The 16,287-nt window shown below is 35.1% G+C and overlaps 1 protein-coding gene across 28 annotated transcripts in view; it reads left to right on the top strand.

Annotated features, from left to right (window-relative positions):
• Positions 1-16,287, top strand: part of SOX5 (SRY-box transcription factor 5) — a 1,030,085-nt gene that overhangs the window by 908,551 nt on the left and 105,247 nt on the right. For all 28 annotated transcript variants that reach the window (XM_077953163.1, XM_077953155.1, XM_028829333.2 and 25 more), the window contains one exon: positions 14,548-14,633. In XM_077953163.1, the coding sequence (XP_077809289.1) occupies positions 14,548-14,633 (86 nt within the window). The remainder of the gene's footprint in view (positions 1-14,547; positions 14,634-16,287) is intronic.

Raw genomic sequence — 16,287 nt, 5'->3', positions numbered from 1 at the left:
ATGGCTATAAAGGGAGTCAACAAATTAAATCGTTGCTAAGCCTTAATATTAAAAGTGGGAAATAAAAGAGAAAGTGCATTTGATTTGGTCTTAAGTGGCTTATGCGAATGCCCCTCTTCCAAATTCCTATTTTCTAATACTTGAAACATTTTGGATGAATTTTCTCCGGACCATTTGTTTCTTCATGAGACACAGAGGCAAAATGTAGACATAGTATTTTAGGATAGAGCTGGATATAGAAGCAGTTCCATAATTAATGATTCTTGTTAAGCAGCTTAAAATGAATTATTGTGCAATACCTTAAATGATGCCTTAGCAGTCAGGCAGAAATACAGAAGGAAAAGGAGACGTTTTTGATTCATTGTCACCTTTTCAGGGATACTCAGGTTTCTTAGATAATTAATCCAAGAAGTTTTATTGATAATCACATTCTCCAATTTATGGGCAAGGAGATGAAGAACAATGCTGTATTTTTTATATGCAGAAAGGTCTTCCCATTCTGAGAGGTGTTTCTTAAAGAGTTCATAAATTCATCTCTGTCTAAACTAGCCAACTAGGTAACTGTTAAATTAAGTAGGATAAAGTTTTCATTTGCTATGCTACATTAAGAAGTCATAAAAATATATTTTATTTTAAAAAACTCTTACTGAAAATAGTTAGCTGTGACAAAGTAGTTAAGAACTAACAATTACCTTGTAATATCTTATTTTAAAATATCTATATAGTCAAACAAGAGCTAATTTATTTTACTCTCTCAAATAAATTGTATATGAAATATTCCTATTCATTACTTACCATTCTATGAAATTTAATACAAAATATTAGCATTTCTTATAAAAGTTTCAAATGTTAAAGTCATATTATACTGTTCTAGCAAATCTCAAAAGGCTGTACAGATTTTCTGCATTTAGAAACTCCTTCACCTTTACTTGTGTATAGCATATCACTTGTTCTTGGTTGCTCAAGATGCTGTAGAAGAATTGTTATAAACGTAACTACTTACAATGAGGGAAAAAGTATAGCTGAGCTTATTGCCATAAGGAAATAAATTTCATCTTGGTTGGATTTAAGAAAGTATAAAATGATATGAAACAATCACAATAAAGAATGATTTTGTTTTCATTATATGTTTATATGTAACATCTTATTTTCTAGTGGATACAATGACCAAGCGCCAGTGCTTTAATGAAATCATAATAAAAGATTCTTGTTGATGAACAGAAATCATTTTAGGAGTTTGGAAGTGCATATTTACTTTTCATACCCAAGAGGATAAGAATTGTTTAGAAAATCAAAATTTACAAGAGATAAATTATGGAATATTATAAAAGAATTATTGCTATATGGAAATATCTTAAAAGAGATTATTTTACTCTTGAACTACCTTATCTGAGTCCTGATTTCCTCCTACCCCTAAATTCTATGCCTCTTCATCACCTTTCATTATCTATTCTTCCTTTTAACATTTGCAAGTCAACATATATTTGAATTAAACCGTGCACAAAAAACTAATTTGTTACTTATTTGTATAATTATTGTCTTATAATCTGTTTTTTCTACTAAACCTTAAGCTTTTGATATACCAACAGTTGTCTCTTGTATTTGAAATTTGTTAATTTCTTAAATGAATTCTTCCTTCGTTTATTCAGTCAATAAACATTTTAATAGGCCTCAGTGTGTCAGGCATTTTGCTAGAGACTGGGGATTTAAAGATGAGTAAGACATAATTCCTCCCTTTAGGTGCTCTTAGTCTCGTTGGGGAGAATAGGATTGCTGTGGTCTGAATGTTTATTTTCATATGCTGAAATCCTCACCTTCAAGTTAACAGGAGGTGATTAGGTCATGAGGGTAAAGTTCTCATAAGAGTGGCCCCAGAGAGCTGCCTTGCTCCTTCTACAACGTGAGGACACAGAAAGAATGCACCATTTATTCCTCAAAAAAATGGGCCTTCATCGGGCACAGAATTTGCCAGTGCCCTTATTTTGGGATTCCCAGCCTCCAGAACTGTGAGAAACAAACGTTTGTTCTTTATAAGCTACCCAGTTTATGGTATTTTGTTGTATCAGCCCCAACAGACAAAATAAGGATGTAAGCACTGGTAATGTACAGATATGCATCACATTTTAAGAGAAGTCTTTGAAAAAGGAATTACTTTAAATCTAAGAGTGTTGAAGTATCAGGAAAGGATTCTTAGTGTGAGGGGTCTCAAGTCAACCTAAAGGATAAAGGCAGCTATACAATACAAGAAGTGAATGGGCTGAAGGGATACAGACAGACTATTCCAAACAGGAAAAAAAAAAAGCCTGAAGACCAGAAAGCAAGAGATAAAATTGGGTGGACATGGCCCTATAAACAATTAAGTGTTAAGAATAATGTATATGGTAGGAAGTGACTAGTGAGTAGTACTTTGAGGACATGAGACCAATTCAGGGAAATATGTGTAGACAAATGCTATAGGAGCCAGAAAACCACTAAAGGGCTGAAGCCTAGGATTGAGATCATACTGGCATCCATCCATCCATCTATCTGTACATTCATCCATCCATCCATCTATATTCATTCATCCATCCATATATCCATATCAAGGCATGCTTCTCTTGTCCACGGTTATATTTTCAGCCCCTAACACATAGTATATCATTAATAAATACTTACAATACTTTAAGTACAAGGAATGAATACTACAGATTGACTGATTGAATGCTACTGGAAACTAGACAGAGAATGAATTTCATTAGCAGAGGACTAGAGCCTGGGAGACTGATTGAGAAGCTCTTATAATAGAAAGAAATGTAGACCTAGGAGTTTAAAGGAAAAGATCTTCATGATTTATTGGCCATGGAGGGTAAAAGGGATGGAGAAATCAAGGTTACTTTCATATTTATAGTCTGGGTGACTGAGTGTCACTAAGTGATATAAGAACGCCAGGAGTAGAAGCAGCTTTTGGAAGAAATGATAAATTACATTTTGTACATGCGAAGATGGAGCTTATTGTGGGACAGCTAGGGAGAATTGCTCAAAAAAACAGTAGAAGAGGTCTAGGCTACAGTCACTGATTTGGAATATATTAGTTTGTATATGGTTGCTGAACCGTGAGATTGGATAAGATCATTCAGATAAAGTGAATAGAAGGAGAAAAACCAAGTGCAAAGGATTAGACCCCAAGGAGTACCAATATTTAAGGAAGGGATAGATGAAGGAAGGTGGAACAGCCTATTGCAGAAACAGATAATAAAGTCGGCATGAATAAAGTATAAGGAGAACCAGGACAGCTGTTTTAAGAAAAGCCAAGAGAATGTATAGATATAATTAGAAAAGGAGAGAATCATTAACAGAGTCAGCTATTGCAGATGTATGTTGATTAAAATTTGGCAATTCAGAGGTCATTAGTAGATTTATAAAGTTTTTCCCCAAAAATATATTGATTGAGGACTAAAGTGTAGGAGAAGGATTTAAGATTATTACTAGTTTTTAACAATTTAGATGATAGAAAATAGATGGTGGTTTTAGAAGAGGTTTTATATTCTAGAGAGTTCATTGTTTTTTTAGGATAGGAGGTAATTTTGCATATATTTAAAGACATAATTATGTACAAATTTCTTACTTTGGTATTTGAGGTCATCGATAGACTGTAATCAACCTTCTAAATATTTTTTGCTACTAGGTGAAATGGGTTCAACTACAGACTGATTCTTGAAGAATTTTGCTTAGTCATTTCTGTGATCCTGTTGTACCTCTTACTTTGGGGCTCATTTTTTTATTGAGCATCTACTCTATGGCAGGCATTTCAGCTCATAGGCTTCTCTCATCTTTTCTACTTTGTATTTTATATTCAAGGCCTAACTCAATCTCAGCCCCTCCACTGATTCTTTCCCCAGTAATCCAACTTGTATAAATTCCTTTCTGTGGTAATTACTGCCTATATTCATTTGATTCCAATTGTATAGTTTTGATTCATTTCACTTTCCGTATTTATATGTCTTATTTTCATAACTGAAAGTGTTTTGAAGGCAAGGATTGTACCTTTTAGTGCTTCGTGTTCTCCACATAGTAAAAGTTGGATACATGTTAATTGAATGAAAATTAGGTGAATATGTTATGAAAATTGAAGTGTACATTTGCATAATGCTTTAAAAGTAGTCTATGTGTTCTACAATTTAATGTTTTCCTTATTAAAATAGTAAGGACTCTAGTAATGATTAACCTTGGGACAATCCTGAGCAGCTTTAAAAATTTTATAGAATAGGAATAATAATTTCTACCCTAATGAGTTGTTGTGAAGATTAAAAGCAATTTTATACATTTACATATTTGTATATATGTGTATACGTATATGTAAAATATTTTCAACAGAGTGCCAAAAGTCAACAAATAATAGCTTCCCACATTTCAAGTCAGTGGGAAAACAAGTAATTATTCAAAAAGGATGTGGGAATAATTAAATATTTACGGAAACAATATTTCTTAAATCATATACCAAAATAAAACTTCAAACATTAAAAAAAATTCTCACATATTTTCTTTTCTTTTACTTCATCAAATCAGTTATCAAGTCTGTCTCCCAAAGCTATTCTCTGCTCTCCTTCATTGATTTACTGCAATAGTTTTTAACATATCTATCTCCAGTCTCTCCTTCTTCGAATCGTTCTATGCCTTGCCACAAAACTGATATATCTGGAACACAAATAGTAACAAAAAATACTACTTTCCTGCTTAAAACGTTTCAGTGACTTAACGTTGCCTTCAAAGGAAAACATAAGGCTCTTCAAGATATGAGCTCTACTTGCTTCTTTAGCTGAATAGTTCCCCATTCCCTTTCTGCATCAGAAACACTGAGGGTAATGAAAATATCCCTGGATGTAGCCATAAATACAGGATAGTTGTTATTGTTAGTTCTGTGAATGGCAGGGGGCTCCCCCAAGTAGAAGGTACCCACCAATTTCTCTATCAGCCCATGACATGAAAGAAAGCAACATGAGATGAAAGAAAGCAGTTTTCTTCCAAAGTTCCATCTACAGTGTCCTTACTAACTTCATTTTGTCTTAGACTTCTACAAGGCCTCCTCCACCTGGAAATGAGAGTGGTAAGAACAGGGTACTTTCAGTACCAATCTGAGAAGGTTTTGAAATAGGAGCAATCTTCATTGCACTGAAAGGGTGCGTGCTTACTGTTGACCCTCTACCATTTATAATACATGGAAAGGAGGTAGTAAAATGGTCCCGAAGTATAATTTGGTAGTGATAGTGGCCATCTTTTAAGAGACACCTCAGTAAATACAGTTCCTTGACTGTCGAGTCTCTTTCAGGTTGAGTTCTTTCTTGCAGGTTTCCAGAATAACTTTGACACTCTTCTACTTTGCTTATTGTATATTTGGATTAGTTTACATGGTGAATCCTCCTCACTTGATTAAGACTGGGACAGGATTGTATGTGTGTATGTCAGAGAAGGGGTTAATTTTCATATTTCCCAGCACCTAGAGAAGGCAATCTGATGTTTGTCAAGGAGGCAAAACAAAAACAAACAAAAAGAAATGAAAGGCTAATAAAGGAATGAGTCTCCACATTTCAGTGAAGATAATGCCATAAAACTGTCCAAAACTTTTGTATTAGTTCAGTAGATGAAATAGTGTGTGTTGTTGACTCTTGTTAAAACCACATCTGCATTTCACATTTTTCTTCATCCTAAATAAACTTGTTGGAAAAATTGTTTTTCTTAGGCTGTGTTATATAGTATAGAGATGAATTCTTCATAGTATGACTGGAGATAATTAATATCTAAATATGCATAACTATAATAATGGTGCAATTGAATGCTTTTAATATGAGCTGTATCATTTGTGTCAGTAGACACTGTAAGCTATGTTATATTCTGAAAACAATAGACTAACATGCCTCAGTATACTTTTTAGCTTTTTGAAATATTTTGGTTTTGAGCTAGAATTTCCTTGCTTGGTCTTGAAATAAGAAGCAAATTAATTTTGGAAAGGCTTAGGGAAAAATTGTTCAAATGGTTAAAACGTAGAGAAGAGTAGAAGAAATTACTTTTAACTACTTGAAAGTCAATTTGAATAACTTACACATGGTTGAACTTTAAAAGTCAAAGTTTTCCATTATATGATTTTTTTACTAAGTATGAACTTCATGAGGTATTTACAAAATAAACCTGTTGTAATTTTTTTTTAGTACAGTTAATTGAGGAATGGCACAAATAGATGACAGTATTTACTTCAATAAAAACTCTTTTTTTTTACAGCAGCTTCTGTATTTTCCTTTGCCATTAAAAATTACCCCGACCTTGTTTGTGAAGCTTTGTAGATTCTGTGTCCACTGTAGAACACTGACACATCCATGTAATATATTTTGAATTTTTCAAATTGAGAGTTAAATGACTGTATTGAAAATTTTCACAGGTATTTTATTTGTATTTGCTTTGTTATAACTTGGAGCATACTTCAACCAAAGTAATCTTGGCTTGAAAAAATGGTAACAAGGTAGAGACATGCTCTAAGTTAATCGTGCTTATGTGTTGGGTGAACATCGTTGAAACAGCATAGTGCTGTTAGACAAAAACCTTTTGAAATTAGTCGATATATCGGTTATATTTCTATATTTGAAACTATATATGATTAAAGATACATAATAACTGTAGTAGTCTTTTAAATTCCTGCTGCCAGTCTTTTGTTTTCCCCAATTCACTTAAACACCAAATATATTGACATAAGGCCGTATATGGCAAACATAAAACATAAATTTGTTACGGCTGCTATAACAAAATACCACAGACTGAGTGGCTTGAACAACAGAAACTTATTTTTTCACAGCTCTGTATGCTATGGAGCTGAGAGCAGAGTGTCGGCAGGGTTGTTTTTTCTGATACCTCTCTCTGCAGCCTGTAGATGACCACCTTCTCTCTATGTCCACACCTGGTCATACCAGACTCTATTTTGTTTGTGTCCTAATCTGTTCTGCTTATAAGAACACCAGACATATTTGGTTAAGTCCCATGCATATGACTTAATTTTATCTTAAATTACCTCTTTAAAGGGTCTATTTTTAAATATAGTCACCTTCTGGAGTACGAGTAGTAACAACTTGAACATATCAACTTGTAGGCAGGCATAATTCAACCCACAACACATATAAAAATTATTTCGCTTATATAAACTTTCACATACAGGAATACCTCATTTTATTGTGCTTCGCTTTAGTGTGTTTCGTGCAGATTGCATTTTTTACAAATTGAAGGTTTATAGCAATTCTGCATAGAGCGAGTGTGTCAGCAGCATTTTTCCAACAGCATGTGCTCGCTTCGTGTCTCTTTGTCATATTTTGATAATTTTTGCAATATTTCAAACTTGGTAATTATTATATGTTATGGTGATCTGTGATCAGTGATCTTTGATCTTACAGTTTTAATGGGTTTGGGATGCCATAAACTGCACCCACATAAGATGGGAAGCGTAAAAAATGTTTGTGTTCTGACTGCTTCACAAACTGGTCATTCTCCTCTCTTCCTTCCTCTCCATGGGCCTCTCTATTTCCTGAAACACAACCATGTTGAAATTAGGCCAATTAATAACCCAACAATGGCCTCTGAGTGTTCAAGTGAAAAGAAGAGTCCCACATCCGTCACTTTAAATAAGAAGCTAGAAATGATTGAGCTTGGTGAAGAAGCTGTGTCATAAGTTGGGGTAGGCTGAAAGCTAGGCGTCTTGCACCAGACAGACAAGTTGCAAATGCAAAGGAAAAGTTCTTGAAGGAAATTAAAAGTGCTATGCCAGTGAACACACAAATAATAAGAAAGTGAAACAGCCTTATTGTTGAGTTACAGGAAGTTTGAGTAATTGAGAGAAGATCAGACCAGCCACAACATTCCCTTAAGCCAAAGCCTAATCCAGAGCAAGGACCTGTAACTCTCTTCAATTCTATGAAGGCTGAGAGAGATGAGAAAGCTGCAGAAGAAAAGTTTGATGTTGGGGAGGTTGGTTCAGAAAGCCATCTACCTAACATAAAAGTGCAAGATAAAGCAGCAAGTGCTGATGTAGAAGCTGCAGCAAGTTATCCAGAAGATTTGGCTAAGGTCATTGATGCAAAAGTGGCTACACTAACCAACAGATTTTCAAGGTAGATAAAGCAGCCTTTTACTGGAAGAAGATGCCATCCAGGACTTTCATAGCTAGAGAGGACACATCAATGCCTGGCTTCAAAGGACAAGCTGACTCTTAGGAGCTACTGCAGCTGGTGAATTAAGATGAAGCCAAAGCTCATTTACCATTTTGAAAATCTTAGTTTTTTTTAAAGAATTAAGCTACATCTACCTTTCCTGTGCTCTATAAATGGAACAGCAAAATCCTGGATGACAGCACATCTACTTACAGCGTGATTTACTGAATATTTTAAGCCCACTAATGACACCCACAGCTCAGAAAAAACATTTCTTTCAAAATATTACTGCTCATTGACAGTTGCACCCAGTCACCCAAGAACTCTGATGGTAGTGTACCAGGAGATGGATGTTGTTTCATGCCTGCTAACACAACACTTGTTCTACAGCCAACGAGTCAAGGAGTAATTTTGACTTTCAAGCCCTATTGTTTCAGAAATACATTTCATAAGTCTCTCACTGCCATAGAGACTCCTCTGATGGATCTGGAAAAAAGTAATTAGTGAAAAACTTCTAGAAAAGATTTACAATTGTAAATGCTATTAAGAACATTAATGATTGATGGGAGGAGGTCAAAATACAAACATTAACAGGATTTTGAAAGAATTCGATTTTACCCCTCTTGGATGACTTTGAGGGGTTCGAGACATCAGTGGAGGAAATAATTGCAGATGTGGTGGAAATAATTGCAGATGTGCTGGAAATAGCAGTAGAACTAGAATTAGAAATGGGGCCTGAAGTGTGACTAAGTTGCTGTAATCTCATGATAAAACTTGAATGGGTGAGGAGTTTCTTCTTATGAATGAGCAAAGAAAATGGTTTCTTGAAATGAATTCTTTTCCTGGTGAAGATGACGTGAGCATTATTGAAATGACAACAAAGGGTTGAGAACATTAAATAAACGTAGTTGATGAAGCAGTGGCAGGATTTGATGGAACTTCAAAGCTGAAAGAAGTTCTGCTGTAGATAAGTGTTATCAGTTAGCATCACATGCTACAGAGAGATCTTTTGTGAAAGGAAGAGTCAATCAATGCTGCAAACTTCATTGTTGTCTCATTTGAAGAAATTCCCACCAGGCACGGAGGCTCATGCCTATAATCCCAGCATTTTGGGAGGCCAAGGCGGGTGTATTGCTTGAACCCAGGAGTTCAAGTCCAGCCTGGTCAATATTACAAAGCCTTGTCTTTACAAAAAATTAGCTGGTTGGAGTGGTATGGGCATGTGGTCCCGGCTACCCAAGAGACTGAGGTGAGAAGATTGCCTGAGCCCGGGAGGTCAAGGCTGCAGTGAGTAATGTTTGTGCCACTGCACTCCACCCTGGGCAACAGAGCCAGACCCTGTCTCAAAAAAAAAAAAAAAAAAAAAAAGAGAGAAGAAAAGGAAGGGAATTCCCATTCCCACAGCCACCCTAACCTTCAATAGCCACCATCCAGATCAGTCAGCAGCCATCAACATCAAGGCAAGGCCTTTAACCAGCAAAAAGATTACAACTCATTGTAGGCTCAGATGATAGCATTTTTTTAGCAATAAAGTATTTTTTATTAAGGTGTGTATATTTTTTAGACATAATGCTATTGCACACTTAATAGACTATAGTTTTGTCTGAACGTGACTTTTATATGCACTGTGAAACAAAAAAAAGTGTGCATAACTTGCTTTATTGTGATACTTGCTTTATTGTGGTAGTTGGAACCAAACTTACAATATCTCCAAAGTATTCCTGTGTATACATACATTTACACACATACAATATAGCATGAGTAAAACAAAATAGCTATTTACATATCTGTACATATCCAAAAGAAAGATAATGTTAATTTCATTGATACACATTCATTAATTTAGGAAATAAATAGTTTCTAACATAATGCATATTTTAAAATTTTATGGAATAATCTGTATTGCAAGTAATGAGCTTTAAATGTATATATAATTTGATATTAATAATTAGATGCCAGTAAAGCAAAAGTGTCCCAAACATCTGCAGGTGTTTTGCTAAATTTAGGAGTTAAACAAATGTAGGAATACGTCACAAACAAATTTAGGAATATGTCTTTGTCTCTAGGATGGAGAATCAGGTGATCTTTAATACTTCCTACTACTTAACCTCTTTAATAATGCTTCTTAAAGTTTCATTTCTTGTCCATTGCCTTTTCATATCCAGATCTCAAGATTGGAGTATTAAAAGTTTTCCAACTCCTTGTCTTCAATCTCTTTTCCCTCTACTTTATTCTATCACCTGTTATTTAAACTTTTTTCTCTACATTCCTTTAGCATGTCATACTCCTGCTTTGATGCGTTTCACCCTACCTGAAACGTCTCTCCTCCCCTCCACCTGCACATTTTCAAGGCCAAGCTCACTCTTATTTTCTTCTTTAACTATTCCCTTAAGATTGAAGCCAAGCCTAGATTAGTTCTCCCTTACCGCCTATAATATCTATTGATGATGGTCAACATTATTCAAATAAGCACTTAATTAGAAAAGACAGAAATACAGTAAATACAGACCAAGTTTTGTTTTGTCTCACAGCAGCTAGCAGAATTCTGTTCATGAGAAATGTTAAAGTGCTTATGAACTGGTTAATTTACAACAGGGAAAATAAATAATATAAAATGAATTTTCACTGTGAAGAGTACCACAGTCTCTACAATTTTGCTTTTGTTAATTTTAAGATGATGTATCCTAAGTTAAGAATACAAATGAATTACGTAGTTTTAAGCATTTAAATTGTCAATTCTAATAGTCTTACTAGAATAGTATTTACAATTTTAACTAGTTTGCATGAATTTAGCTTTTAAATATCTAAATGTCCTGTTATAAAATTGGATAGTGTTTTGGAGATTAAATATTAAAAATATGAAATGATAAAGCATCATCATGTAATATTGGTTGTCCCTTCTCTCTCCTGTATCATAGGTTTTTGCTCTATTTACTGAATCTTCCTCATTAGCATACGAGCATGGTATGCTAATTTTTCCACATATGTACCTTCTCATAAAGTTTGCTTGATCACACAACTTTCACGAGCTACTGTAAAACACCTCAGTGTAATTGTCTGTTCTAGCACTTCTCAGACTCTAATATGCATACAAATAATCTAGGGCTCTTGTTAAAATTTAAATTCTGATTCAGATGTCACATGTTTCCTACTTCAATAAATTAGCCTAAAACTGTTGTGCCTTAAAACAACAAACATTTATTTGGACACAGCCATGCTGGGTACCTCTGGCTCAGGATCTTTCCCCCTGTAGTCAAGGTACTGGCCTTGATTGCAGTCATCTCTAGGCTTGGCCTGGGGAGAATCTGTTCCAAGCTCCCTTCATTAACTGTTGGTATGCCCCATTTCTTTGCTTGCTATTGGCCAAAAACATCTGTCTTTTGCTATGTGAGTCTTTCCATAGAGCAGCTCACAACCTCGCTGCTTGCTCCAACAGAGAGGGTAAGGGCAACCAAGACAGCCAAAATATTTTGTAACTTAATCTCAAAAGTAAAATATCATTACTGTAGCCATATTCTGGGCATTAGAAGGCAATTACCAGATCCAGGCCACACTGAAAGGGAGAGGATTACATGGGACATAAATACCAGGGAGTGGGAGTCATTGGAGGTTCTATCTTAGGGGCTGCCTGCACAGTAGCTTTAGGGTGGGTTCTAAAAATGTACATTTCCAAGAAACTCCTAGGTGATGCTAATGCTCCTCATCTAGAATCTTGCATTGAAAAGCAAGGGTCTGCACTTCCTGCCTCCAGTTCCTTTCTTTCGATCATCCTCTCTTGATCAAACTTTTTCTGATTGGGCTTTTTCAACCTCCACTCCACTGAAACCGCCATTGTTGCAGTTGCTAGTGATGTCCACATTATTAAATCCAGCACTGAAAAAAAATGATCACTGTCTGGAAGTCTTTCTTTACTTGGCTTCTGGAATACCAAATTTACATTTCTTCTCAGTCTGTTCTGCAAGTTACCTATCTCCCTGACTATAAATGTTAGTACATCCCACAGTCCAATTTTTTGGACCTCTTTTTTATCTACGATTAACTCCTAAGTGGTCTCATCAAGGCTTACAGCTTAAATTCCAGATACATACTAACCACTGTCAAGTCTATGTCTCCTGTAAGGGCTTTTCCCCTAAAATTTTAACATGTTTATCAAGTGTCTAATACATACCTCAACTTAGATATCTAATCATAATTTCAAACTGAAAATATCTAAAACAGAACTCTTTGTTCGTTCCCCCCAGCAACACCCTTTAGGCCCCACTTGGCAGTCTTGCTTCTAATCGGTGTTTACTAACCCAGTGTATACCACCACATGTCAATCAGTTGTTTTAGTGAAAAACCTGGAAGTCATCCTTGAATCTTCTCCTACTCTCATATGTAACAGTCATTAGGTTTTACCAGTTATACCATTTAAATATCACTTGAGTCCCTGCCTCACTCTCCATCCCCATGTCACCACCCTAGTCTGACCATTATTACCTGTTATACAGATTTCTGCATCTGTTTACTAGTTGATTACAGCTCTCAACCTCCAACTCAAGTGATTTTATTCCACCCATCTGTTTTCCACGTTCATGATTTCCTTTACCCTACAGGATAAAGTTTAGATCATTTAATATTTACAAAAATCATACATAATCTGGCATGTGACTCCCTCCCCAATCCATTGATCTCATTCCCTACCTGCTCTCTGTACTTCAGCAATACAGGGACTGGGTTATGACTAACACTTCCATTTGATTCTTCATGAAAATTGTCTCCCTGCCTGGAACATTCTTTCTTCCCTTCTTTGTCTAGGTAACTATAATTTAACTCAAGTTTCAGCTTAAACATAACCTTTTCCTGGAGGCTGTGTTTAACCTATTAGACTAGGTTTGGGACATCCACAGTACAGTCCACAGCATTATCTATTTCATTGTCTTAACTGCCATTATATTTGATACTAATCATTTAATTATCTTTTTCTCCCATTAAACTGTAAGCTTTTGGAAGGCCAGATCCGCAGAGGTAGATCCAGCTATTTTGAAGCCTAAAAAATAACCTGGCAGACTCTCTTTAGAATAAAAATGCAAAAATTTTATGTACTGAGGCACACACACACACACACACACACACACACACACTTAGGTACAAAAGTGAATATTCATTTATAACAAGAAATCACAACAAATTACAAAAACTGATAAATATAAAAATATATGACAAATATAAAAATATATAGTGAACATACTGCAAGAGGCCATTTCCAAAAGCCCAAAGTTTAAGCTTCATTAAATTCCCAGTAAATTCACATCTGCATATTAATCTTTTCCAAAGCTTTATGTCTAGTGCCAAGAGGAGTGCTTAATACATAGCAGTTACTCGATAAATGTTTTTGAATGGCTATATTAACTGAGTTATTTTAAGTTATATTTTTCATGTATATAGTACTCAACACATTTTTTATAAATTAGATTTCTACAAAATGTTTTGTGTATTACAGAATTATTCTATTATTTTTAGTTATTTGCTATGGTCATGTGTCAGATAACAAATAATGTACATTACTTTTATTTCTTAGCAAGTCACTGGGCCCTATGCAACTATTGTACCTCTTTACTCATTAAGAAAAGCCCCTTGATTTGCATCAAAAATAAGCAGACTAATCTTCTCTATGTGCTTCTCTGTATGTTTGTGTGTGTGCCTATATTTTTACAGGTCATATAACAATAAAACTTCAGGATTAATTTTGAATTACTATGTATTTTTAATAGATAAAAAACTTTATGGGGGAAGCGATCTATTTTCCATTTTCATTACAATATAGTTTTGTAAACATTTATCCCTGGATAACAAAGATGTCAACATTTCATATAACTTGAAAAACACATAAAATATTTTCTTCATTGTTAATTTGTCCATAAGATATTCTTTAAGAGATTATTTGAATCAAGACAGTAACATAGCATTTCAAAGATAAGCTACTTTGTTTAAATCTTTGGAGTTTAATTCATTAAAATAAAAGTAAGTTAAATTCCTTTTATAATAATACTGTAAATTTGCTGAGGAGTTACTGTGCTCGTATTAAAATTGTGTGTGTGTGCACGCGCGTGTGTGTTATAAAGTGCAGCCCTCTGATCAATGCTCACTTTCCCTCCCATTTTCCTAAATACATCATGAAAAAAGGATGAGGTTTCCGCCTTAATTGCTTGTGCCTTTTATTCACATTCCTCTCTCAGCCAGAATTGTGAAAAGAGTGTTAGTAAAAGGCTGCACAATAGAGCTTTTCATTAGGCCTCAGCAAGGCACACAAAAGAAGGCTTTTGGAAAGAGTGAATGCATGAGTTTAATTTGCAGGTGGAGAGTAGATAAAAGGTGCTGACGCCTCTATTATTCTCTTACTTAGGTGACCCTTACCCTGTTCAGCTGATCCCAACTACCATGGCAGCTGCTGCCGCAGCAACACCAGGCTTAGGCCCACTCCAACTGCAGGTAAGTCAGGAAACAATACAGAGGAGACAAAGGTTAAGTAAATATCGAAAACAGCTATTATGGTGTTAAAGCAAAATAAAACTGACTCGTGATATTTGTCTCACACTTTCTGTTTTTAAATTTATTTGTACTGATCCTCAACCAAAAGTTGAAATGTTGATTCTCTTAATTTTTAGCCCTGTTTTCTGCACTAAACATAGCTTATTGCATTTCTTTTCTTGCCTGTATGATTAAGAAAGTGAGCTGTAGTTTTGCTTTGACGACCATGTGCCATAATTTTGTCACAGAATGGTCCTTATCAAGGTAAAAAGAACAAAACAACCTGCAAAAGGTATTCAGACACTTGAGGAGCAAGGCGACTTAACAAAAATGCATTTAAAATTGCTCAGGATGCCCGGTATCATTGAAATGGTCTGTAGGTCTCTTTGTTCTCCTGCTAATGCCAGCTCAGTTGGGCAAGCAAGGAAAAGTAGACCAAATAAGCTGGAGACTAAATAAGCACAACTGTATCCCAGTCATCACAATTAGGACTTTTCTAGCCATGCGGAATACATATTCCTATAATCCGAGAATGTCAACGATAATTTTACCAGATGTCCAAGTGATATGAGAAGCTTTGTCTCTGAGGTTGAAAAGAAAATCAATACAATTAGTGTAACAGGTAGCTTTGATTAACTGTTGACATTTTTGAATCAGCATCCCACAAAACATTCCTTAGTTTCTATCGCTATGGACCTTGTGATTATGCAAGTAATGGGAATAGAAAATCATCTCATAATAGGATTACTCTCCTCTTGTGAGAAGTTTCATATGTTCGTTAGCCTGAAAGACACAGTATGCCTAAGAAGTCAGAGATAAAGCAGTTATACTTAATAATTAATTTTTCCTCGTGAAAAGGTATTGTCATGATAGATGATCTTAGTCTATAAGGAAAATATAGTTTTATATTGTAGCATCAAGAGACAGATACATCTGGCCTGCACATGGGTTTATCAGAAGACCTGGTGGGTTTCTGAAAGGCCAGTTGAGTTTCACAGGAGGAACTACCAGTGTGAAAGCTGAGACATACTGTGTTCTACAGAGGTTAATAACATTCATTTCTATTCTACCTTTTCTGCGAAGAACTACACTGTGAGTATCTGTTTTCTTTGAGCTGGAAATGCCTTGGGAAGTGTTGGAGCCATGGGGACAATAAAAGTAACATAACATTTGTTACCCTTTGAAATGGCATCTGGGGAATAACTATAACACGAAAAAGTGATTGTAATAGGTAAAACAAAAAAGAGTAGTGGAATTAGCAAGAGGGAATAATATCCAGCAATAGATTAAATATAGGAATAGGGGTTTTAGAGATTTCAGATGTTGGTTTTCAAAGCAAGTTAGACATTCTCCTTTGACCGTTGGATTAGTGACGAGAGGAAGTGAGAGCAAATTAGAGGCAACTCCTATGTTCATTGCAGGACTCTCTTCGAAAGTAGCTATGTTAAGCAACAATCTAATCAACTTTTCCTATAGAGACAGTATGAGACTATTTGATGCTGATTTTTATTTTTATTCTTATATTTGAGATTATCTTGAGATATTAAAATATAAACAGTTTTGTCACCGAACAAGAGAAACTTTAGACACCAAACATATCTGCTGTTACTTTACC

Source organism: Macaca mulatta, chromosome 11, assembly GCF_049350105.2.
Source record: "Macaca mulatta isolate MMU2019108-1 chromosome 11, T2T-MMU8v2.0, whole genome shotgun sequence".
In the NCBI taxonomy this organism is placed as follows: Eukaryota; Metazoa; Chordata; class Mammalia; order Primates; family Cercopithecidae; genus Macaca; species Macaca mulatta.
The sequence above is the reverse complement of the archived record's forward strand: the minus strand, read 5'-3'. Positions and strand labels throughout refer to the sequence as shown.